The 23607-nt window shown below is 39.8% G+C and overlaps 1 protein-coding gene across 2 annotated transcripts in view; it reads left to right on the top strand.

The window, feature by feature from the left end:
• Positions 1–23607, top strand: part of LOC113963564 (regucalcin) — an 80766-nt gene that overhangs the window by 32157 nt on the left and 25002 nt on the right. For both annotated transcript variants that reach the window (XM_027674803.1, XM_027674804.1), the window contains 6 exons: positions 7251–7408; positions 9222–9412; positions 11464–11675; positions 14174–14341; positions 20490–20606; positions 21075–21548. In XM_027674803.1, the coding sequence (XP_027530604.1) occupies positions 7251–7408; positions 9222–9412; positions 11464–11675; positions 14174–14341; positions 20490–20606; positions 21075–21548 (1320 nt within the window). The remainder of the gene's footprint in view (positions 1–7250; positions 7409–9221; positions 9413–11463; positions 11676–14173; positions 14342–20489; positions 20607–21074; positions 21549–23607) is intronic.

The following is a 23607-nucleotide window of genomic DNA, read 5'->3' as shown; positions in this document are numbered from 1 at the left end:
CACTTGCTTCACAGGACTTGTCTGTATATGCCAGGATCCTCTGTGGTTGCCCGTAAAAAGTGACAACTGGCTGCAGCTGAGGACTGCTCTGCCTTGAATTGCCTCCCAAGTGCTTTAGAATCGAGGTGGGTGTGGGAATGGCCCCAGTGGAGCGAGGTCATCTGGTGTTACTGCCAGGCCAAGAGGTGCACTGTTACAGTGCAAATGTCAAAGACTGTTCCCATAGCCTATATCAATCCAGAAGGGGTGTTACTGGGTTGGACCTGGGGTCCACTTACTCCAATCTCCTCTTTGGAGAAGAAGCTCAAAATAAGGCAAGCCTGTAATGATGCTTCTGCAGACCATGGTGCTTCTCTATATAATGTCGAAAGCAAGACTGCATCTCTTTCTTGGATTGCAATCTATCACTAACTACTGAGATGGTGACTTAAAAAATTTGTTATCCAATTAGCTTTAGCATTTACTTTGAATAAACAAGTTTTGTTAAGGTTACAGGCACACCAGTAGTATAAAGTCATAGTAATTTTTGAGACCTTTATATGAAGATGTTGGCTACATGCCATTTGTGGTGTTGCCCCTCAGTGGATTAAAATGTAGACTGGGGGGGCTTGCAAGCCTAAGCAGTAGGCTGTGTGGGAGTAGCAGGATAGGAGGCATTTGGATGTCTGGCTCAGCATGAAGCCTCTACTTAACAGTTTCCTGTCTCTATGAAAGCTGAAGCAGAAATTGATGGCAGAGTAATGGGAATCATTTTTGCGGGGAAAACCTATTAGCTGGACTGTCCTGAATGACTGACCATTTCTTCTCCCTTATGCTAGTGGGGTCACAAAAGAGTGTAAGAGATCTTTATGACACTCAAATTAATTTTTGTTTTTTGGTCCTGTCTCCCTCTTGAAACTGTAAAGAAGTTAGTATTGTGCTGGTTTTTTAAACCCTTCCCATATTAGATGGCAGTATTTCACTTCTCCTTGCAAATGGGGTTTTGAATCTCACAGCAAGAGTAGTTTTTAATCCCTCATTGCTGATTGTGACAGCTGTGTTATCATGTGAAATGTAGCTTGTCTTCCAGAAGTAAATGGTGTGCTTTCAGTACTTGAGTATGTGAAACTCATTTTAGTGGCATTTAACTACCACATAAATCATAGGTCTTGATCCTGAGGAGCACCCTTGAAGACTGGACTCTTGGCAGAAAATGGATTCTTTCTGCAGTTTGAAAGTAGTCGCTTTTGGTCTATAAATGAATGGGTGGCATGGTTAAATCATATTGCTTTGCATGTACCATGCAGAATAAGAGACTGTTACTTTTTTTGTGTATGCTTACCTTAGAAAATTCTGAATTAACTTGTGTACAGTCTTCTCAAGGCCTCTGGCAAACATGCCTTATCCATGAGCTGCTTCTTAGCCTGCTTAGATTAGTTGATTTAAAAAAAATAAATTGCAATACTTTTATGTAAGTCAGAGGTTCAAACTCATTGGTTATTTTGAGATATTGTCTCAGGCTATTTGAACTCTTTAGGAAGAGGTGACCCAACTGCAGAAGGGTGTGGAACAGCTTGCTTGTGAAAGGGTGAGCTATTTTACCTTTTAAGTGAATGAGCAGGCATAACTGTAAAGTATGAATGGAAACAGCAGAGCTACAGAGCTTCAGTCTTGCCTGTCCTTGTGATGGAAGAACTGGGGAGGAAAGGTGTCTGGGGGGGCTGGGCAGGATTTGATAAATGAGGCCAAAAGTTAGAAAATCTGTAGCAATTAAAAGGATATCCTTTCCATGCATCATGTAATTAGACTGTGAAGCTCATCTGCTACAGGAGGTTGTTGAGACTATGAATTAAACAAGATTAAAAAAGGAATTGGACAGATGATAGCAAGTACAGATTTTTCTAAATATCTGTATAAATTAATACCCACTTTAAAAATTGATTGTTAGGATTAATCCCCAAATCCAAAGCTTATGTCTGATTAGCAAGCAGAAGGAAACTTGACATGTTCTTGCACATTCTTCTGGCTCATGAGATACTGTCAGAGACATGATGTTAGGTAGGGTTGATTTAGTATCCAATTTCCTGGCTTTTTCTCTACATGCTTGTAAAAGGAGGCTAGGGAGATTCATGGCTACTTAAAAGAAAAGTACAATATTTCATTTGCTTGAGTCCTGGATAATCCATAAAAGCAGTTTTAGGGAGTAGGGATTTTAACATTAGGATTTACGGCATTGCTTGTCCATATTGTGTGAATGTTTGAGAACTACAAACTTAATGCTACACTTATTCCTGTCTATCACAGCTTTTTTTAACATTTTAAGTTTTTCAGTCCAGTTGGTATATATGCCCGGAACTGTAGTTTCATTTCCGTTTTAAAATTATGTTGCTTTTTATTTACTTTCTTGCCAAAACCCCCTCAACCAACCCCAAACCTAAGTAAACCTGTTTTAAGTTTCCACACTTCTCTATAACAAAGTGCCTTATTTCTGAAACTTCATGTCCAGATTTTAATGTATTAATAAGAAAAAACTTTACCTTTCCAGGATGGCCCCACCAAATTCAGGTTTTGGAGCTTCAACCCCTGTAAATTGTCAGTCTTTTGCACAAAGTGTAAAACGTTCATACAAAGATTAAACTATACTCAGATACTATGTTGCTATATTACACTTGTAATAGGTCATATTAGAATTTAACTTTTGTTTTATTATTTACAAGGTGATTTTAGTTGTAAACCTGCTGCTTTGTAAGTGTACAATTTGTAAGTACAATTTTGCTGAGGACCTGTACTTCAGAGTTTAAACACCAGAGTAAGCTTTAATGCTTGCAAATGCTTACGGGAATAAAGAAGTTAATAGATCTTTTCGAAGGAGAATAAAAAAAGGTGATTTGACCCGCACCATGACAAAAAAATCTTGTATAATTCACACTTTACTGTTTCTGGAGCAGTTGGCCACCTTAGTCCCTAAGCAGTGGGCATGAGGAACTGAAACGCCTGTTGCTGACTAGCTGGGGGTTCTGCTGGGTGCAGGGAAAGCCTTAGGACTGAAGCAATTAGATGCAATCCAGCAGTCGCGCTTAATTGTAACAACAGAGCAATTAACCCATCATTTACTTAAGCCTCGGAGGTGTGGTTCCCAGTCATGGCCTAGACGTCTGGGGCAAGTAGCTTATCCTTGCTGGGAGTTTGTAAGCAGTTGGTCAAAGTACCCGAAAGCTCAGTGTCACAAGAAATACCAGTTTTCTTTTCATTTCTAAAAGATGACACAATCCATTTATTTTTCCTCACACATGCATTTGGGCAAGACAAGGTGAATGAGCAGTGGCATCAGTCAGCTTCAGTAACAGCTTGCAGAGGGGTATTGGAAAAGGTATTTGACTCATATTTTCCCTTCTCTTAATGTGGTTTCAATTTTGCAGTAGTCATGAACAAAAGGTGCCTGACAGTCTGTGCAGATCTGATATTTGAATTGTTCAAGATAAGGTTTGTAGGAGGCTGTTGTACCATCAAGATCCATTCTCTGTTTTCAATGCTAGTATTTTACTGTAATTCTCTACAGCTTTACTTGTATTCTCCCTGAGATCTTTAGTGGATAAGGATACTTCATGCTATAAATAGTGTTCTTTGTTTCATAGGCTTGATTTATTCTCAAAGCACAGTACAGCAGGGTCCTGTGAGGAAGATTATGTGTTGGATTTTCATAGAGTGCTTCCAGAAGGAGTTTGAGTTCAAGTCACAGACTGCTTTTGGTGAAGCATTTATAAATAGATTCTAAGAAGTTAATTTTCCTTGGACATACTCTTCTAACATAATTTCCAAATAGGACTCAGAAGTCTGAAAAACAAATAAAACATATGGGCCATATCTTCATTCCACAGCTCTGTGATATCATTGTTGCTTGGTGTGTTAGTGCTGTGGGGGGAGCAGAGCATCCATATTTCTGGAAAATTTTTGTAGAATTTAGCTTTCAGAGGCTTTAGAGACGGCAGTATGTCTCTGCAGAGGTGACTAGGAAGTTCTTAATTCCTCAGCAAATCCAGGCAGACTTTTACTGCTTAGCAAAAAGCTAATCTTGACTAAATAGCAAGGTCTTCTCTTCTAGATTTAAGCCGCAGTTCTAAAACATGAAATAAGTAATAGAAGTTCTCGTTGAAATGGTTAAGATTAGATGATGATGACATAAGCAAACACATTTCTGATTGATGTCATTCACTGAGTGCTGCTCTGTTGTCAGCTGAAACTAAAAATTCATGCAGCAAAATGAAATGACAAGTTCAGACCAATCAGTCTTGCATGGTAGGCAAGGCTAAAACTCTGACTTTTCATGCTTTCAATTGCTAAAAATATTTTTTAAAAATCCCACTGTCACAAGAGTAACTACTGTGGAATGCTCTCAGTGGTGGGGAGTTTCCCACTTCTATGTGTATGCAGCTGGCTCTGCTAGCTGTGGTTGGTTGTAGCTCAGCTCTGCAAGGCCCTTCTCTGTCCTGGTAAAGATACTCAGCACCAGCTGAGTCTGCTCTTGAGGAGTGATGTGTCTGAATGGGAATACCTTATTAGCCTAGACTTGGCATGCTCATTTTTCAGGTATTTTCACTATGTATGATATTACAGGTATTAAAGCTGAAGGTTTGTCTTTGCTTATGGTAAGAAGTAGAACTGCTGCTTTTGGGTGACTGGAAGATGACCACTGCATTTCATGGCCTCACTGGAAGTGAAGGTGGTCCTTGCCAAGAGGAGAGTATGTGCTGTGGAGTGGACTAGCTGTTGTTCTGTGGGCATAGTAAAGGAGCTGCATTGTTTTTCAAATAAGCATCCAAAAAGAAACAGCCATGAGGAAAAACTGGCTATCTGAATCCTAAAGGTGTGTGCCTGCTCTTTGTGTAGATGGCTTAGTTCATAGCCTTGAGGCTGACTGCTGAAGTAGAATTTGCTTGATTTGTCAGACAAATCTTTTGGGTTCCCTGGGTGTTTTGGTTTACTTCCACAACAAAGGAAATGCAGAGTGAGTATTCTCATACATTGTCCTCCGAGAGTATTTTACTGTTGGAAGACACTGCTTGGCCACATGTGAAGAAATGATGAATGATGAGAGCTAGAGATTGTAATGACTCCAAGTGTCTGCAAGAAATCTTCAATTGGACTTATCACAAGTATGAACAGGCAATTCTTAGGAAGCCTAAGTTGAGTTTTGGGGTTCCTTAAGGTTTCAGCATGTTTTTATTGGTTAAATTTTTGACCTTAAGTGGTACTTGTATTATAAATTTTATAAATCTGTAGTGGAGAACTTAGTATTGCGGTGTAGTGATGGTGTGGTCAGTACTGCACAACAGTTAAAAGAAACCCAAAAGAAGTCCATGCTCCAGGGGGTTTGTGCTCTAAAAATAGAGATGATACAGTTCACATACATAATGGATGATCAGAAGACTTGCTGCTAAGCAGTGTAGTTAGAATACTGATGCCTCTAATAGCACTTTTCATGTAGTGTTTAAAAAATAGTGGGTTTGATATGAAGTACTCCACTTCTATATTCTGTCAGTGGCTTAAAAGGTAGTTTGTAAAGCACTTAGCTCAGATAAGTTCTGAGGAATATATTTTCTGATAATTAAACCAGTCATTGCATTTCTCATTTATTAGACTTTTTTTTTCCTTCTGGTGTTCTTTGGAATTGTGCCATGTTAGTGTTTGTCATAATCATGGCTCTGTACCTGTAACATAGAAAACTAAGATGCCTTTTAAGTGGAATAAATAATTTTATATTTTATTTTTGGTGTGTGGACATACTGCTTGAAAAAAACCCGGCTTTTTGTAGTCTTAATGCTTTTGCTCTTGTTAGTCAGATTGTAATACAGGTCTGCTAGATACCTGAGGAGTTTTACACAGAAGGCAGCAGTGAACAGTCTGTTATGAACCAAGGCTGATAACACATTAGTAGCAAATATGAGAGCCTTGAGTCTGTGGGTTTTGAGTTCCCTTGGTCAGCTTGCTCTCCTGGCAGCCTATGTGAGATGCAGTTGTAGGACATAATGAAGTAACACTGAGTTCCAGGTCACCAGCAGCCTATTTCAATACCTGTTTTTAGTACAGAGCCTTTTAAAATAATGTTTACTTGATGATTTCAAAGAACAGCTGAGAATTTTTGCAGTAGGCATAACCGGTCTGGTGCTGTCAAATTGAAAAGGGTACACGAAGATATTTGGCTCTGAGATTATTTTATTACTCTTCTGGCTATAAAACTGAATTAGTAAGAAGAGAGTTCAACCTGTCACAGCTTATTGCAGGGATATTTTCCATTTCATTTTATTGCCCTTGGAGGATGTGATTTCTCATTATGATAATTCAGTTAATTAGTTGTGATGCCTCCCTAACACCAAGCCACAGTCACTGTTTTGCTTTTATCAACATTAAGCTGGTGCAGTGTAGCACTGGAGGAAAAAAATCAAAAGCCCACAAAGGACGCATATGCCCTTTAGTTAAATCGTATCCACCTGTAGTAGACAGACACTGACATTAAGTAAGTCTTGAGATGACTGATAATCATGTTTGTGTGCTTGTAAAAAATCCTCATGAGCCAAGAGTCGAATGTTATGGCTGGAGATTTGTCACTGGTGGGTTTGCTTTGTTTGCAGGTGGTGTCTCGTTGTACAGGTTTGCTAAAGGATGCCGGGGCTGGATTGTGTCGCTTCTGCCTGCACTGAGACTGCCTAGGCACAGAGCAACACAGGTCTCATGTTTCAGCAAAGGCAGCTGTTCATCTTTGAGATCCTGACCACTAAAACTTCAAGTGGTTTTAATAAATGAGCAAGTGTCTATGCATCAGTTTTGCCATGGCAACTGTGATGAATATGACAGTTTAAAGTAGCTAAACTGAATGAAAGAAAAGGATATGCTACCTTGTAACTTAGTTGGGCTAAAACCTACAGTCTGGCAAGTAGAATAAGTTAATTGAAAGTGATAGGGTGAAGAGTCTTGAATCAGATGTAGGCATCCTTTTCCCTCTTCCTGCTCTCCTGTAACAGCCTTCTTCCTTCTGATTAGCTGTCGGGCAGGAGCATGGTTTTGAATTAGTGTAAACTTCTTGTCATACTGCACCTAATATGCTAAGAGTTAATAATATAGGTAGTTTCCAATTGACCTGTTTGTGCTGGTACTTTCTAAAAAAATATCAGATATGTGCATTGTTTCAGTGTAGATTAAAAAAAATACATACTGCTTTCTTTAGCACAATGCTCTTTCTCAAATCATTCTTTTCCCTCCTATGTTTCCTACAGGTGTTCCGCAAGGATCTCATTAGTGCCATGAAACTACCAGATTCTCACCATGTCAACCCTGATGAATACTATGTCTTTGCGGACACGTGGAAACAAGAATGGGAGAAAGGGGTTCAAGTTCCAGCCAGTCCCGAAACTATTCCACAGCCTTCTCTCAGGTAATGGTGATCAGACACAGATCATGCGCACAAAACGTCAACTCAGAGAAGATGGTCTCTCAAAAACAGATTGTCCAAATGCAGTCAGCTTTTCTCTGTTGTTATATTTAAATCTTCAATGCAGCAGCCTTCAGACATGTTCTTAAGCCACACAAGTGCCAATTTGGAAAACATGTCTGTGTCACTTCAGCCACAGATCTCATTCTGTCTGTACACTGTTATAGTATCTACATTGTGAATTTAAAAAGATCTTTTTTCCAGATTAAAAGCTGTTTTTTCATTTGAGTATGGTAAGTTGAATAAATTACAAATAAACCCGTATCTTGTGCACATTACTTAAAGGGTTTCCCTATAAAGCTTGATAGTATGGAGCACTAGGCATGAAGTAGTTACTGATACCTGCTAAAGTTACTCATTTGTTCATATAATTTAATTTTGGCTATTGTTGCCAAAGCTTTAACCCTTTCTCCCTTCTCTCACCACAAATGGCTACTTAACATTGTAGAAGTTCAGTGATCTCAGTTTCAGGAGATAGATAAATAGTTTTTTGTTCTCTCACACTGTACCTAGACTAGGAAAACATAGCAATGTAATCCAGCAACCCTTCTGTGCATGCTTCAACATAGAAATGTTATTGCCAGCATGGTCTTCAAGACAAAGATGAATGAATTGTCCAGTGAAAGCGCTGATGCCAGCATAATTTAATTTTCACTGAGGCCATTGTCAGTACCAAGTTATTGAAAATAAATATGTTGCATCTCATACCAGCAGTATTATATTAGAGGAAAAAATTGCTATAGATTTGGCTGGACTAGAGAAAAGAAAAGCTCACAAGGGAATGAGAGGAAAAAATGAGCAGGGTGAAGCAGGAGGAAGAATGGCAGAAGAACGTTGTGTTAACATTGAGAACCCACATTGTCCAGTAAGAATTATGTGGGATACAGCTTGACTGCTGCCTCCTCCTCTTTAATGCCTTATTTTCCACAGTTTTTCTCTTTTCCTTGTCCTGTAGAGGGTTAGCTCCAGATAGCATGCAGAGCTGCTCTTGCATGGCACCACTCCATTCTGTATCTCTCTGGATTCCTTTTATATATAGGGCCTTTTGCATTGAATTTAGAGAAAGATTGACCTTATCTAGTTTATTTTTTACATTCCAAAATCAAACTAGTCAAACACTGAGTTTTATCTCTGAAAATAATTGAGAGATTGAGAATACAAATCTTTTTCTGCCTTGTTTCTTGGATGATTTTTCCCCTTTACATTTTTGCTTGGCACCATAATGTTTCTTGCATAACAAAAATAATGGATTGTAATGTGGATAAAGCGTCATTTACAAAATAAGTGTAGACAGTGTATCCCAAATGGAGAGCAAGGATTTTTCCCACACACAGATACTACAGTAGAATAAATAAGCTTTCATGGAAAAGCTGGTATTTTCAAGAAATCGGTTGGTGAGATTTCCTTCTATCATTTAGTAAGAATATAGAACAAAGATTGTAGTGATTTTGTGCATAATACTTTCTGTGGGTTTCAGAAACACTTGCTTCATTGCAATAATAGTATTTGTTAAATTGAAAATCATATGCACTGGCTTACATTTTAAAAACGATTCTGTATATGTAGCAAACCTTGGAACATTTTGTGTGAAAAAATGACATTTACAAAATCTTGTCTCCCTAGCCTTGCTACACTTACTGGATAGTTTAAAATCTGTGAAACACCAGGTTTCTTTGCACTTATAGCAAATATTTCATGTCTTTTGAGGGTGAATCTTAGAAAGCTTTAACTATTTCTTGTTTTATTTTCACTCTAGGGTTGTAGCAGAAAAAGTGAAAGAAGTACTGTATACACGACCAAGGAAATACATCCACTGTTCCAGCCAAGAGCCCACAGAACCAGGTTACATCAACATTTTGGAACTGGCAGAATCTGTGTGTCGCTATGACTTGGATGATATGGACATCTTTTGGCTTCAGGAGCTAAATGAAGAGCTGACAGAAATGGGTAATTTCACAACACATTCTAATTTTAAAAGCAGCAGTTAATTTCTGCTGTTTGAATTGTAGTCTGCTTGTGAGGTCTTTTAACAATTGCTGAATGAGAATTGAATACAAATGCTAAGAAAAACAGGAGGTAAAAATGTAATTAAAATAATTACTTGCTTGAGCTGTTAATGTTTTATATTTTACCTTTTGGGCTTAAAATCTTTTTCACATCCAAAATCACGTGCAACTTCTGCAGACTGAAGCAGGAGGGAAAAAGCCACACCAGGTAAAATTAAGACTTCAAAAGTTTAAGGTTTTTTAAGGAAAGCAGATGTTTTCATTTCTTAAGTTTGAACGTATTATTGCTACAAACTCAGGGTTCTGAGGAGCTTGCATGCTGGCTTCTCAACAGAGTAATTGAGTTTCACACATGTTAACCCATTTAGAATCAGCTAAGTAAACATTCTTTTTCTATGCAAGTTGTTGGTATAGAGGGCTATGAGCAGGAGTGAGCTATGTAAAATAACCTTGGAATTATCACTAGAATAACTATGGTGGAATAACCTGTATGTCTAGTATTCTTCCATGGGTGATTGCAGATCCTTTAGGAAGGACAGGTGGACAAAAGAGGGAAATATTTTGTGTCTCCTGGATTTGCTGTTACTAAAAAAAGGAAGAACCTGTAAGGATGTGATAATTATCTGTAATAGCTATAAAATAAATAGTGGTAACTGAGATCCTGAGGGGAGTGAGGAGAGGAAGTAGTTTTTCTGGTCCTGGACTTCAGGAGAGCAGGTTTCTACTTATTCAGGTAACTGATAGGTGGGATCTGAGAGGCAGCTCTGAAAGTGCCAAAGGATGTGGATGTAAGAGATAGAAGCCAGGACAAACTTCCCGGGCGTACAGGAATGCTGTTAGGTTTTCGGCAGGGCAGATCTCCATCTGTGGAGATTTTCAAGATCTGACTAGATATATCTCTTGAGCAACAACCTTTGCTGGATTTACTATTGACTCTGCTTGGAGCCAGGGACTGGGCTGAAGCCCTCTAAGGGACCCTTTCCACCTGAATGATTCTGTAAATCTTTTAATTCTGGAAGTGAGAAAATACGAGGGCATGAGAGAGAACAGTTTAAGAGCAGAAGGCACTTTTTAACAGCAGTCATTTTTTCCATCTCCACGTTTATCGTTTGTAAAGAGGATTCAGAGTTAGTAGCCTTAGTTAAAATATTAACCTCTGCTATTAATGGTTCATGAATATCCCAGCATTCAAAGGTCTAAGTAAATAGTGAGCTGTGAGCATCATCATTATTTTTGACAAATATTTTGATACGATGCAGTTGGGAGGTTTCTTATAGCTATGAGCATTGTAGGGTTTCTTAGCTTACAATGAAGCTGCAAGCCGAGGACCAGTCTCATAGCAAATCCTTGGTCCTGCTTATGCTAAGTTTGATTAGTGGGGAGTGTATATAGCATGTCTAGTGTTCAAGTGAACAGATAGTAGGGATTGCAACAGTATGTTTATCTACTATTCTATTTTTAAAAACCCAACAAAAAAAATAAAAGCACTTTTCATAACTGTCATGCTTTAATCACTCAAGTAGTATACTAGATAGCACTGGGTGTTGCAACTTCTGTATCTTTATAAGATATGAAGTATTCTTGGTAAGTTTTATTTCTTAGGGAGTTAGCCTTCAGAAGAACATACTGTGTGGTTTTTGGATGTCATCAGTGTTTCTTAAAGTGATGGAGGGGCAGGAAGGGTTGTATGGGAGCCTCTAGCAGTTACAGCAACTGCTGTCTCTCATTTATGTTGTACTGTTTTCTTCAAGGTTCGATCTTGTGGTTTATGTACAGTTTAAACTTTTACTCCAGTAGTAGTTCTACTTATATTTGTAAAACAGTGCTACAATTAGTCTGTGAGTGAAAAAGCTTTTCTATTTTTCTTTTATTTTTTAGATACTGTGTCTACTGCAGTAGTTGCTAGAAGTTGTCTTTTTCTCTTCCTGTTTCTCTGACTCAATCAGAAGCACCTGACTGTCCTCTAATTCCCCTTCCTTTTCTGTGTTGTAGGATGTGGGCCCCTAGATGAAAACACAATGGAAAAGACAATTGAAGTGCTGGAACGGCACTGTCATGAGAATATGAATCATGCCATTGAGACTGAAGAGGGATTGGGTATCGAATATGATGAAGATGTCATCTGTGATGTGTGCCGGTCCCCCGACAGTGAAGATGGGAATGACATGGTGTTTTGTGACAAGTGTAATATTTGTGTCCATCAGGTTAGTGCCTGCAGAAATGTTGACACCATCCCATGGTCTAAGTGTACCTAGGCAAGTGTGGAATTTGAACTGATATTCAATGTTAATTGGAGAACTCTGTAGTTTTCTATGTATGAAGGATCATGCAATACTAAGGTGAATTTTTTGACCCTAACAGTTACAGTAGATTAAGTGGCCTAGCTTAGTTAATAGGTGGACAGCTGCAGTCTAACAGGAATGCAAAGTGTGTTTTTGGGACTTGCAAGTACTTCCTCTGTGACCATAAGCAATTTTTCCCGTTATGACTAAACCTGCTTTTGAAGATAAACAGGGCAGGAAATACTGGCTTGCCTATTTGTGAGAAATCTCAAGATCACTTGTTTCAGGACTGTCCAAATTTAGCCATCTTAAACCACATGTGGCACTTTAAAGAGTGATCTTTTTTAGAAGGCATCAGCACCTGCAATAACCATGCTCTTGGTCTGAATGTTGCTCACATTTATAGTGTTTCAGAAGTAGCTAAAACTTTGCACTGACTGAGCTCAGTGTAGTCAGTCAGAGGTATCAGAAAAGGGATATGAATCCTCTGGTTTCTGTGCATCCTGTTCTGGAAGGGGGTTTTGCTGTGAATTGAAAAGAGACCAAGAAGGTTTTTTTTAAAATGTATTTTTCTACTGACTGCAAGCAGTACTCGGAAAACATATCTGGCTGAAAAAGGACCTGTCATCTCCTTACTCTCAGTGGGCTGGCTGCCAGCCCAGCTGCTTTCCTGATCTGATTCACCGTGTGAAGCAGCCACGTGAGCCTGAGTTGCCAGTAAGGTGGCCAGTGACAGGCGTACAACCGGCATCTGGGCTGCCTGCTTCAGCCCTTGCTTGTGCCTGCTTAGAAGTAATGATGGATTTGCAGTCAAAGGCTTGTGGTTGCCTGCTGACAGCTGAGCTTGAGCTGATGGTCTGCTGCCTCCTTGCCCCTCATTCTTCCCCACACTGAATCTGCCTGAAACCAACTGGGGAACGTGTCTGGGCTAGAGCTAATCCTAACAATAACAGCAACTCATTTGATTTTTAATCTGGATCAGCTTTGGTTGAACAAGTAGCCTCAGGTCTGTTTGTCATCCACTGTTAGGAGGTGGAGGGCAGGAGGAGTGTGAGAAAATTCCTCCTTTGTGGTACCCTCTTGTGCTGGCTCAAACATGTTGTGAAATGACTGGTTTGGTAGTCTGGGCATCCTCCTCTTAGTAGTTGATTTAAATTAGAAAACAGTTTCAGTCCATTTCCAACCCCCTGAATGTGATCTTAGGTGTAATGCCACTTCTGCTGTAGTAACAGAAAGAATTCTGGTGGGAATGTGCCACAGAAGAGGAAAAAACCACTTGTAAAATATAGATTACAGCTCCCCCTGTTGGACTTTTACAACAGTTGTCACATAAAAAAAGAATTTAGGTTAGTCAGTCTTGCCGAATTTAATTCAGCAAAGTCCCCCTTTCCACAAACCTGACATATATGTGCAGTGTTTTATGATATTGCTTCATATTAAATACTTAAATACTGATATCTTAGAAAGATGAGAAGGTAAGTGTGGGAATTTTGTACTAGATTTAATCTGAAAAAATTGTTACAACTAATGATCCTTTTCTGTTGAGTCTTCCAATGTTACTATTCCCAGAGATGGTGAGGTTTCCTCTGAAATCCACCCTTTTGATAAAACTTTTATTTGGAGTGCTTAAGTGGAATTAGGCCTTGGTGGCAGCCAGTTGTTTCAGATACACTCAGCTTATTAGGTGTGTGTGTATGTACAGTAGGATCCATCGTGATTCCATTAAGAACCATGAGGAATTTGAATTGGAAAGAATTTTTTAAATTCTCAATCCTAGCAAAACTTAAGAAATTTCTCATTTTCCATGTGGTTAAGAGCAATACTTGGGATATAGGCATAAAACCCGGCACCTAATAATTTCAGTACATGCTGTAATTTTTGTTGCAATATTATATAAATATTGGAAGTAACAAACAATGCACAGAACTGTAGCCACAAAAGTAATTTAATGTTGCAGGAAACTTCCTTCAGTCAAACAGCTTATATCCCTTCACATCTAAATAGAATTATGTTGGAGTGTAAAGTTTTTAGCAGTAGGAAATTGTGATTTTAAAAAGTACTGGATGCAGAAGCTAACTTAAAGAAATGTCAATGTTGTTTGCTTTGGAAATTTAAAAATCACTAAAAGAAAAACCAAAGGTTCTTAACACCAGAGTTGTTGAGCAGTCACAATGGATATATTTTACTCTGAAAACAAGTAATACCAGCACACATTCTAAAAAGAAACCAGGGTAAAAAGATTGCTTTTGAGGCTGTTTATCTCTTTGATCACTTGACTCATTTTAAGGTGAAGAAATCACAGAGGGATCAAGTAAAGACCAAATTGTGCCTTTACTTTTTGAAAGCTTTGCTCTGTATGAATATTAATGCTTGTGTGTGAAATAATTTCCACATAACAATTTCAATATATGTTCTCCAAGGCGTGCTATGGAATCTTAAAAGTACCCGAAGGGAGCTGGCTGTGTCGCACCTGCGTCCTGGGAATACATCCTCAGTGCCTCCTGTGTCCCAAAAGAGGAGGTGCCATGAAAGCTACCAGGACAGGGACCAAGTGGGCACATGTGAGCTGTGCTCTTTGGATTCCAGAGGTAAAAACCTAATTTCTGTCTCTGTCCTCCTCCTTCTCGTTCTCTTCTCTGCCTTTTTATGTTCTCGTGATTTAAGGTATCTGTCTGGCATAATACTGGGCTTTACTCTGATGGGTCTGCACAGTCTGTGAGGACCAGGAGAGAGTCCAGCTTATGTTCCATTAATGAGTCACTTTGTCACCTCCATTTACTCAGCAGTCACTTCTTAGTGACTTATGGTACCTGAGTGAGCTGTGAGAAAGGGTTACTGATGTAAGCTGCATCTTACAAATGCAGTTTTATTCTTTCTTATTTTTGATAAATTTGTGTGCTCAGATTTGTGTGCTCAGATGTATAATTTGCACAAATACCTCTACTTTTTTCTTTTTTTTAAAATTTTTTTTAAATTATTTATTTAAAGAATCCCCTTTTGCATTATTTCTTTAGGATGTATGCTAAGATTTGTAGCTAAGGTTTCTTTGAACTAAAATTTTTCTGAACAGTGGGAGAGATGTGACCTTTTATCACTGTTATATTTTATAAGTAAAGGCTTTTTTGATATATCTCTGTATACATATATGGAGAGTTTCATAATGAAGTTTTACACTTCATTTTAAATCAAGTTTAGCATCACAGTATAATTCTGTAAAATGGAATGTTTACTTGGGTATACAGAGTTTGCGTTTAATTTTGCACTTGGAATATTTATGCTTTCTTTCTGGTAAGATTCACAAATCCATTTTGGTGAGTGATTTAATGTGAGGCAGTAGCCAGATATGTCAGCACTGTGACATCAAGGATACCGTATTTTCTGAACCTTTTATTCCTAAGTGCAGCCAAGCCTCATGCATGCAAAACTTTGAGGAAGATGCTGGGATTCCGGGTATTTTTCTGACTTAGCAACTAGATGCAATCTGTAATTCCTAGCTGTCTTGGGTATATATCTGCTTTTTAAGGAGGTTATCTTTGAAGTTGCACTCTTCCTTTCAGACCTCCTTGTAGTTCCTGGCATCTCTTCTACCTTCAAGGAGAAAGGAGTTGAAAAAGAAAAGTTGAAAATAGATTTATTTTCAAATTAAAAAAAAAAATTCTCCTTCTGTACTTAGGACATGACTTGGCTGGAAGCTTTCCTGGCTCTGAGCAGACTGGTTTTCCTAAGAGGTCCTTTCAGCATGTGATTGCCTTGCTGTTCTCACTAGCAGAAGAGGAACAGCGAGATTTGGGAAGCAGGTGACAGCAGGGCAGGAAGCACACACTGGCTTCCTGCCCGCCCACCTCCCTCTGATGAGGGAGAGAAGCCACTGGGAGAGTACCCAGGTGGGAGAACTGGAATCCGGCTGCTTCCATAGCCCATTCAGTGAATCCCAAGCCTTGGGCACCTCCTCCCCTTCACACCAATGCCAAGTGTGTTGGATGTAGTGAGGAGATGGTACCTGCCAGTAGGGATGGGAAATGCCTCTTGGATTCATTCTATCTCTCAGGCTTGTGCATTGTCACTTGTAAAACAATTCAGTCACCAGAGAAACCCTTGTGAATCTCTGCTAAAACAGCACGTCAGTTCCTGTCTGGAGAGTCAGCGTGGCTTTATGTGCTGCAGAGGGAAGAAAGACCTAGAGATTAAAGACCTATGTATGGATGCTTTAGGGGAGAATGTGTATTCTCATATTTTTCCTCTCCCCAAAATAGTAGCATGCTGGAACTCCCCAAAAAGAAACAGATTAATTATAAAGTCACTGTCATTTCCTCTTGTGGCCCTAACAGAGTAGAACAAGGCAGAATGCAGAGAAGAAAGGGCTATAAACATGTCTGTCTTCTAGCAAAAGGTTCAAAGAGGCTTTGTGAGTCACCAAGTGTAGTCTAGCATTGTTGCAGTCAATTGCAGCAGGTATTTTCCTTCATTAACTTATGCAGCACTGTTTTAAAATGTTTTTTTCCTTCATGCTTTCCTTGTGATTTAATGGTGCTTAAAGGCTTTCTTGACCCTCTCTTTACTGATTGGGGTGTTTGAAGGTTTTTACTTTCCAAAGTGTAATCATTGTTGGTTTAAAACCATTTATTCTTCTGCCTTTACTGTCCTTTAGTCTAAATGTGTGGTCTATTTCATGTTTTCTCAGAAGGCATTCTTCTAAATAAGAAAAGGAAACACTGATACCAGAAAACCTATACTGAGTGTTTTGAAATTCCAAGTCCTTCTCTGCCTTAGATAACCCATTACAGTTACATCCTCTGTCAGTCAGTGTGGTGTTAGCTGAAGCAGCAAATGATAACCCTCCCAGTTGTAGAGGAAAGATAAAATTTACTATCCTGCCCTGAGTAGCCATGCTCGTGGCACTGGGCTGCCCTTCCTAGCCACTGATGTAGATCTTTGTGCAGTGGTGCAGCTGTTGGTGGCAGGTTAGCAAGGAAGCAGAGGACAGCAGGGGGATGATTGTGTGCATGACAGTTGCAGATAGTAGGCTTCACAACCCATTGTTTTCACTTTCTCACACTCTTAAAACTTCTTTGGAGTACAGCAGTCAAGATGTAAGTCAAGGTGAAGAAATAGAGAAAACAGCTACATCTTACGGCAGATGGATCATTTCTGCCTTGGGGTGGCAGTTTTTGGGGAATGAAGAAGTTGGCCTGTCTGCTCTCTGGATCCCTTGTGAGTAGCAAAGTTCAAACAGACTTTGCCTTGACTTCTCTCTTTGAATATCAGAAACATGCAGATGGCACAAGGCCAGTATAAATAAATTGCACCTGACTCTGTAAGTGCCTCTTTGTGCTTTTACAAAGTGGGGTAATACCAACAGCCAGCACTACAAGCTGAATGGGCAGTATTTCCAATATAAATGTTTCTTTACCTCATGAGTCTCCTCTGGGGAAGGAGCAGGGAGAGCATTAAAGGGGGGCAGAGAGGGACAGGGAGGAGGTCTGTGTCAATTTCCAACTCCTGCTGGGAGCACAGTGGAAAGCTGGTATTACTCAGTCTGCAGAAAAAATCACTGAAGATTTTGGTTTCTTTGTGAAAAGAATGTAGACAACCTGACAAATTGATAAAATCCCTTAATTCCCAAAGGAAATCTTGCCTCTTAGCGTAGTGGTTACAGTCAATCTTTGTACAATATTGTTTTAGAAACACCTGTGTTACTTGTAACCAGCTCTGTTTTGAGCAAGGTAAAATTAGGTTCATGAAAGGCTCTTTCCTTTGGGAAGCAAAAAAGCTACATTTAATGATGTTTAAAAGTGCTGGACATGATTTGTTGAACTATAGGCATTCCAGGGATAGCCTTGTCACTTTTCCACCAATTTACAGGAAGGCCTCAATAGGTTCAATTGCTTCTCATCTCTACCTGATGAGGGCATCACATATTGCCTTGTGTTCTCCTTCTTGTCTGGTAAAACCTGAACCCTCTCTAAAGCATCTCCCTGTCTTCCTAATGAAAAATTTCAGAAGTGCCATGCAGCAGGTTGACTATATTCCAGAAGATGTGGGCTTGCAGTTGGGAGATGAGAGGATGAAATACTGTAACAAACATATATCTTATTTGAGTCAATTTATTCACTAATTTGTGAACTGCGGTCAACTGGTTTTTTTAAATGTGGAAATGATGAACCAAGTAATCTCTTGAAAAGCTGTTTTTTCCAGCTGCTTAAATGATCTTTAAAGCAATGCATGATAAGGAGAGTAGCAAAAATACTCTATCTGAGCATAGCAACTATGACTTAGCCCTGCTATCTTTGGGTAAGTCTGCCCCACTGAGGAGGTCTGCTGACGCAAAGCCTTTCCTCCTCAGGGATTAAGCAGGTTTTAAAATGAATGTGTGTGTCAAGTCATTGATGGTGTACCCCCAAAGGGAAGCTGGGAAGTTCTGCTTTGTCTACTAGCTCTTGTAAAGTCACCGGTTTAATTATCACGTGTTAAACTAATTCATATAACCTGGATTTCCCTGCGTGACTCTTACTGTGAAGGTAGTCTATGAAAATTACTGTAGCATAATGCTCTTTAAGTTTTCTAAAAAAAAATAACTGTTCAAATCTCAGCCTTAACTGTTTTTTTAACTAACGAGCTTTATTCTGTCTCACAGTGCCACAGAGCATGATCTAGGAACCTCCTTTCTTTGAATTCTTAGGTCTGACCCTTTGAGAAGAAGCCCCTCTCCCACCACAGGAAATACAGGTCTGCCCCTGTTTAGGTGAATTGTTTCTAGAAAGTGTGGAGAACTTCCTAGCTAGTATCAGCATTGTCGTTTGGCTTCAGACAGCTAGCCTTCTAAAGCACACAACTGCTGCTTCAAAAAGTGCTGTGTAACTGTCAAAATGCATGCTTCTGGAGACTGGTGTTCTTGGGACACAGTTATCCCACTGAAATCTTCTGCTATGTGCCATTCTCATACTGGCCCAGTTCTGCATGTTGATCATTCAGAGCTGGCCAAGTTTTTGTTTCATTGCCTTGGATAAATCCTGTTTGTCAGGAGTGGCTCAGGGATGTCTAGAGATATAATTTATGTCTGGTTTGGTGTCCTAAACATGGAGGACAGTCCTTGTTTCCCTGTACAGACAACAGGCAGTTGAGAAACTTCCATCACAATGGATATATGGAAGTTAGTATAACAAAGAACAGGAAAAGGTATTCTGTGTGCATCTGAATTTTTTTCTTTCTTTTAATAATAACATCCGTTATCTGGTCTACCAAGGACAAACAGATCATCCAGACTAAGTATGTGAAAACTAGCACAAGAGAATATATCGTGCTTTGCAGTAAGAGAAGTTTGTTGTATACTTTCTCAAATTGTACTTGATGCAATCTGTAGTTAGGAGAGTGTATTAGGATCATGTCTTGCAGTGGGAGTGCTTGGTGGAGAGGCAGAACTGGGAATCGAGGCTTTCCCTGGCTGCTGACTGATAGATCTGTTCTGCCTCAAATCGTGAGCTGGCAGAAGTAGACACTGTAGCAGATCTGGGGATTTTATAGAGGGAACTTTTCAGGAAAGTGTTCCTATGTTGTTCTGAGTAGCTTGTATTTTGGTACTTTTTAAGTTGGATCTGCGAAATGGCACAGGAAACAAACAAAAAACAAACAAAAAACCAAACCAAAACCAAACCAACCAACCAAACAAACAAAAAAGCGAAAACCCCACAAGGGAGTGGAAATAGACTTAAGTACTTACCACTTACTGCAGTCTCTCAACGGGTTGTTGTGGTTTAGGAATGGTATTCCCCAATTTAGTGTTCCCACTGAAGCACTGCAAACCATGTGCTGCTTGCTCAATCCCCCTTCCTCCTGCTGTGAGGTGGAGCAGAAAATTGGAGGCACAAAGGTAAAGATCACTGGTTGAGATAAGAACAGTTTACTGGAAACAGCAATGGAATACGAAGAACAAACAGTAACAGCTATGCTCTCAGTGACAGAAGGAACTGACAATACCCAACTGCCATGCTTACCCTAACTGAAAGAGAGCCCTTCCCCCCGTCCCCAGAAAATAACTTGAGGTGATTAGAAACAGAACATTATCCACCCCTTATTCTGTACAATCTACGTCATGCCCAAATCCTACACCTTCTAACTATACTATATATATATATATATATATGTATATATATTCCAGCATGTCTGGCGCAGCAGCGCTCAGTGGTGGTGCGACGTCAGTCAGGCCATGATAGAGCATTGTCAGTCTCCACTCTCCAGTGGACTTACACTGGCTATACAGGACTATTAAAGGGTGAGTGAGTCTTGCTGACCACTCCCTGACTCTCCAGTTCATGAATCATCTCATGGATGGGGGTCACGGAGTCCCAGTTAGTGCGGCATTGCACTGTTGTGGTAGCGCTTGGTACTTTGTTGTTCTTCGACCCTCAGCAGTCCTACAATGGAAGGGTCATCTGAGAGACCAGGCAAGGTACTCAGCTGTCTAATTTCTTCTATCTCCACAGCAGCTATCCCAAAAGCCTGATGATGATAGATTACCATAGAGGTAATCTATGCCAAGGATACATAGGGCCTCTGGCCAGTCACAATGGGGGTTTTTTGCCAATCATTCCCAGTCAAGCTCACTTCAGCTTCCAGTACAGTCAACTGTTGTGATCCCCCATCACCCCAGAAATAGAGATGATTCTGCTCCTACATATCTTGCTTGCTTGTTTTTATTGCCTTGGTAACTGTTTTCCATGCTGATTTTTTTGTTTACAGGTTAGCATTGCTTGCCCAGAAAGGATGGAGCCAATCACAAAGGTGTCTCACATTCCACCAAGTCGATGGGCTCTAGTGTGCAGTTTATGCAAACTGAAAACTGGTGCTTGCATTCAGGTACGTACTTGTCCTGTAGTGACTCTCCAGGGTAAGTCTATGTCAGAAGGGCAATTTTGGTATTGCATTTTGTTCTTCTAGTGTTCAGAGGTGCTTTACAATGCAGATGACCACTGAGTAGATATCTACTTCTTCATAGCTCTTTTCTATCAAATTAGTTGACTAGCACAGAGATTTAGGAGTTAGCCTGGATTGCCTTCCTTTCAATAAGGCTGAGATGTCTAAGAACCACTACTATGTGCATCAGAGATGAACAGAAAACTCCTTCTGTTGAACACTTTGCAAACAAGAAAATACTAAATCGGGTGAAGCCAACTTCTAAGGTATCAACAGATATTTTTACGACTGTGTAGAAAATAAGGTTTTGTAGGGATGGACTTTCATGTAATTAAGATAATTATGTCCTTCTTTTCTGGTTTGTTGTTTTACTGTTAGTAATTGAGATCTTTTGTTTTATTTTGTCTGCAGTGTTCCGTGAAAAGCTGCATCACTGCCTTTCATGTCACCTGTGCCTTTGAGCATAGCTTAGAAATGAAGACTATCCTGGATGATGGGGATGAGGTCAAGTTCAAGTCATATTGTCTAAAGCACAGCAAGAACAAACAGAATTCGCTGCCTGATGTTGAGGAGCACCCCAAGTGCGTGTCAGAGCAGAAGCAAACAGAGAGCGAGAAAACGAGTTTACGAGCCCAAAAACTCAGAGAGCTGGAAGAAGAATTTTACTCATTAGTTAAAGTGGAGGATGTTGCAGCAGAGCTGGGCCTTCCTAAACTTGCTGTAGACTTCATCTACAATTACTGGAAATTAAAGCGAAAAAGTAACTTTAACAAACCATTGTTTCCTCCCAAGGAGGACGAAGAAAATGGCTTGGTGCAGCCAAAAGAAGATAGCATTCATACTCGCATGAGGATGTTCATGCATTTGAGACAGGACCTAGAGAGGGTAAGAATTTAACTGGTAAAGTTTTGAAAAACTATGTGCAGGTGAGCAAGGTCTTTGTTTGTGGATGAAAGTGGGAGTCGGGAAAGCAAAGGGAGATGATTTTAAAAATAACTATTTAAAAGATTAAAAAAAAAGTAAGGCCTTCAACTTCAGTCTTTTGATATGCTGCTCTGCCTGCTGCAGACTTTCAGAAATTGTCCTCTCTCAATCCAGTGAGAGATTCAGTGCTTCCTGACACGTTTCTGTGCACAATGTACATATTTGGTAATTGACTCTCTGATTTCAACTTCAATTGAGTAAATGTTTAAAAAAAATTAGGTCTTTCAGCATTCGCCTGCATGGTTTGGAGTCAAGTAGGTGATATCCTAGGTGGTTAAATTCCATGGGGACTTTTTGGCTCCACACATGCAGAAGCAGAATGCTGGGCCTGTACTGGTACCACTTCCCATGACATCTGATTCAGGAGTCTTAGTCACGTCTCTTCCTCTGGTGTCAGGTTGTCCCAGGTAGCAGGCAGACTGAGTAACTCATTGCTCTCTAGACCTAGATGTTCTCACTGCATGTAGCTGCCTTAGGTCCTACAGCGAATTAGTGGTCTTAACATAACCCTCCGTGTCTGCCACTGCTTGTGGCTTTACTGAGAAGGAGGTAAAGGAAATTATTTTTCATCAGTAGCTAGCTGGGCTCTTACCAGATTGCCAGCTAGACAGTAGTTTGGAAAAAAGGAATCCATCAGCAAAAATCAGAGCAGAGATTATTAGGAAGGTGTACAGAGTGCATTTTTCTGGCAGCTGATGGAGGAGGAAGCCAGACTTGTTACCACTTGGAGGCTGCCAATTAGGTTGGCCTGTTGCATAGTGGTCAGCTGCAGTTTTCAAGTGCTTAGAGATAGGTAGCAAATGTAAAAAATAAAATAGATGTGCTAAATTTGATGAGGAGAGGGGTAGCAAAAGCAGGAGAGAGGTAATAGCGTTGTAAGAAAAAGGGGAAACAGTACTGGGGAGAGAACAACATGAAAATACAGGGAGATGAGTGTTGGAGCCAAGATTTGTACTTGTCAGCGTAACTGTTTTCTTGAATCTAGTCATAATCAATCTCAGATCTTTTCCAGGACTACTTTGGATACGGAACCTTATTTTAAAAAAGAATTAAAACCCGTGCTTCAGATGGAGGGTTGGTATTTTTGGGTGGGTTGTTTTTTATTTTTCAAGAGACCATTTCAGGCTTTTGTTTGATAAATGTTTGCTTTGCATCAAATTTTGTTGAAATTGATGTACTTATGGAGGTGATTCACATTTTGAAATGCCTGTCTCAAAGTTTTTGAACTTCCCATGCTATAAGATTTTCTACTTTGTTTTATTTTGGAATAAATATAAATTTGGGAATCTTGGAATTTTGTTTTGGGGTAGGGAGGTACCAGTTTTGAACAGATGGAACTGAATGCTGGGGAAAGTACATTTGGCAGATACCTTTCAACCAACCCCTACACTGTTTCTCTGTTTTGAAAGGACTTTTAGGTGTTTATCAAGAAGTTTCAGTGCCTCTTCCTATTCTGATTACATTAGGTGAAAATGTTGCTATTAACTCAAACAAATAGAAAAAGTAGAATTACATGGAACTGAATCACAGAATGGTTTGGGTTGGAAGGGACCTTGAAGACCATCTAGTTCCAACCCCCTGCCTTGGGCAGGGATACCTTCCACTAGACCAGGTTGCTCAAAGCCACATCCAGTCTTGACCACTTCCAGGGATGGGGCTCCCACAACTTCTCTGGGCAAGCTGTTCCAGTGCCTCACCATGTTCACTGTAAGAAATGTCTTCCTTATGCCCAATCTAAACCTACTTTCCTTCAGTTTAAAAGCATTGCCCCTTTCTCTGTCACTACAGGCTCTGGTTTCTCTTTCTTATAATCCCTTTTTGTATATTGAAAAGCTGCAGTAAGGTCTCCCCAGGGCCTTCTCTTCTCCAGGCTTAACAACCCCAACTCTCTCAGTCTTCAGAAGAGAGAAGTTCCAGCCCTCTAACCATTTTTGTGGCCCTCCTCTGGACCTGCTCCAAC

The sequence above is a fragment of the Neopelma chrysocephalum genome, unplaced genomic scaffold (genome assembly GCF_003984885.1).
Source record: "Neopelma chrysocephalum unplaced genomic scaffold, ASM398488v2 Primary Assembly neopelma1_25, whole genome shotgun sequence".
Classification (NCBI taxonomy): domain Eukaryota; kingdom Metazoa; phylum Chordata; class Aves; order Passeriformes; family Pipridae; genus Neopelma; species Neopelma chrysocephalum.
Note: the sequence above shows the minus strand (reverse complement) of the source record. Positions and strands in the feature narration are given on the sequence as shown.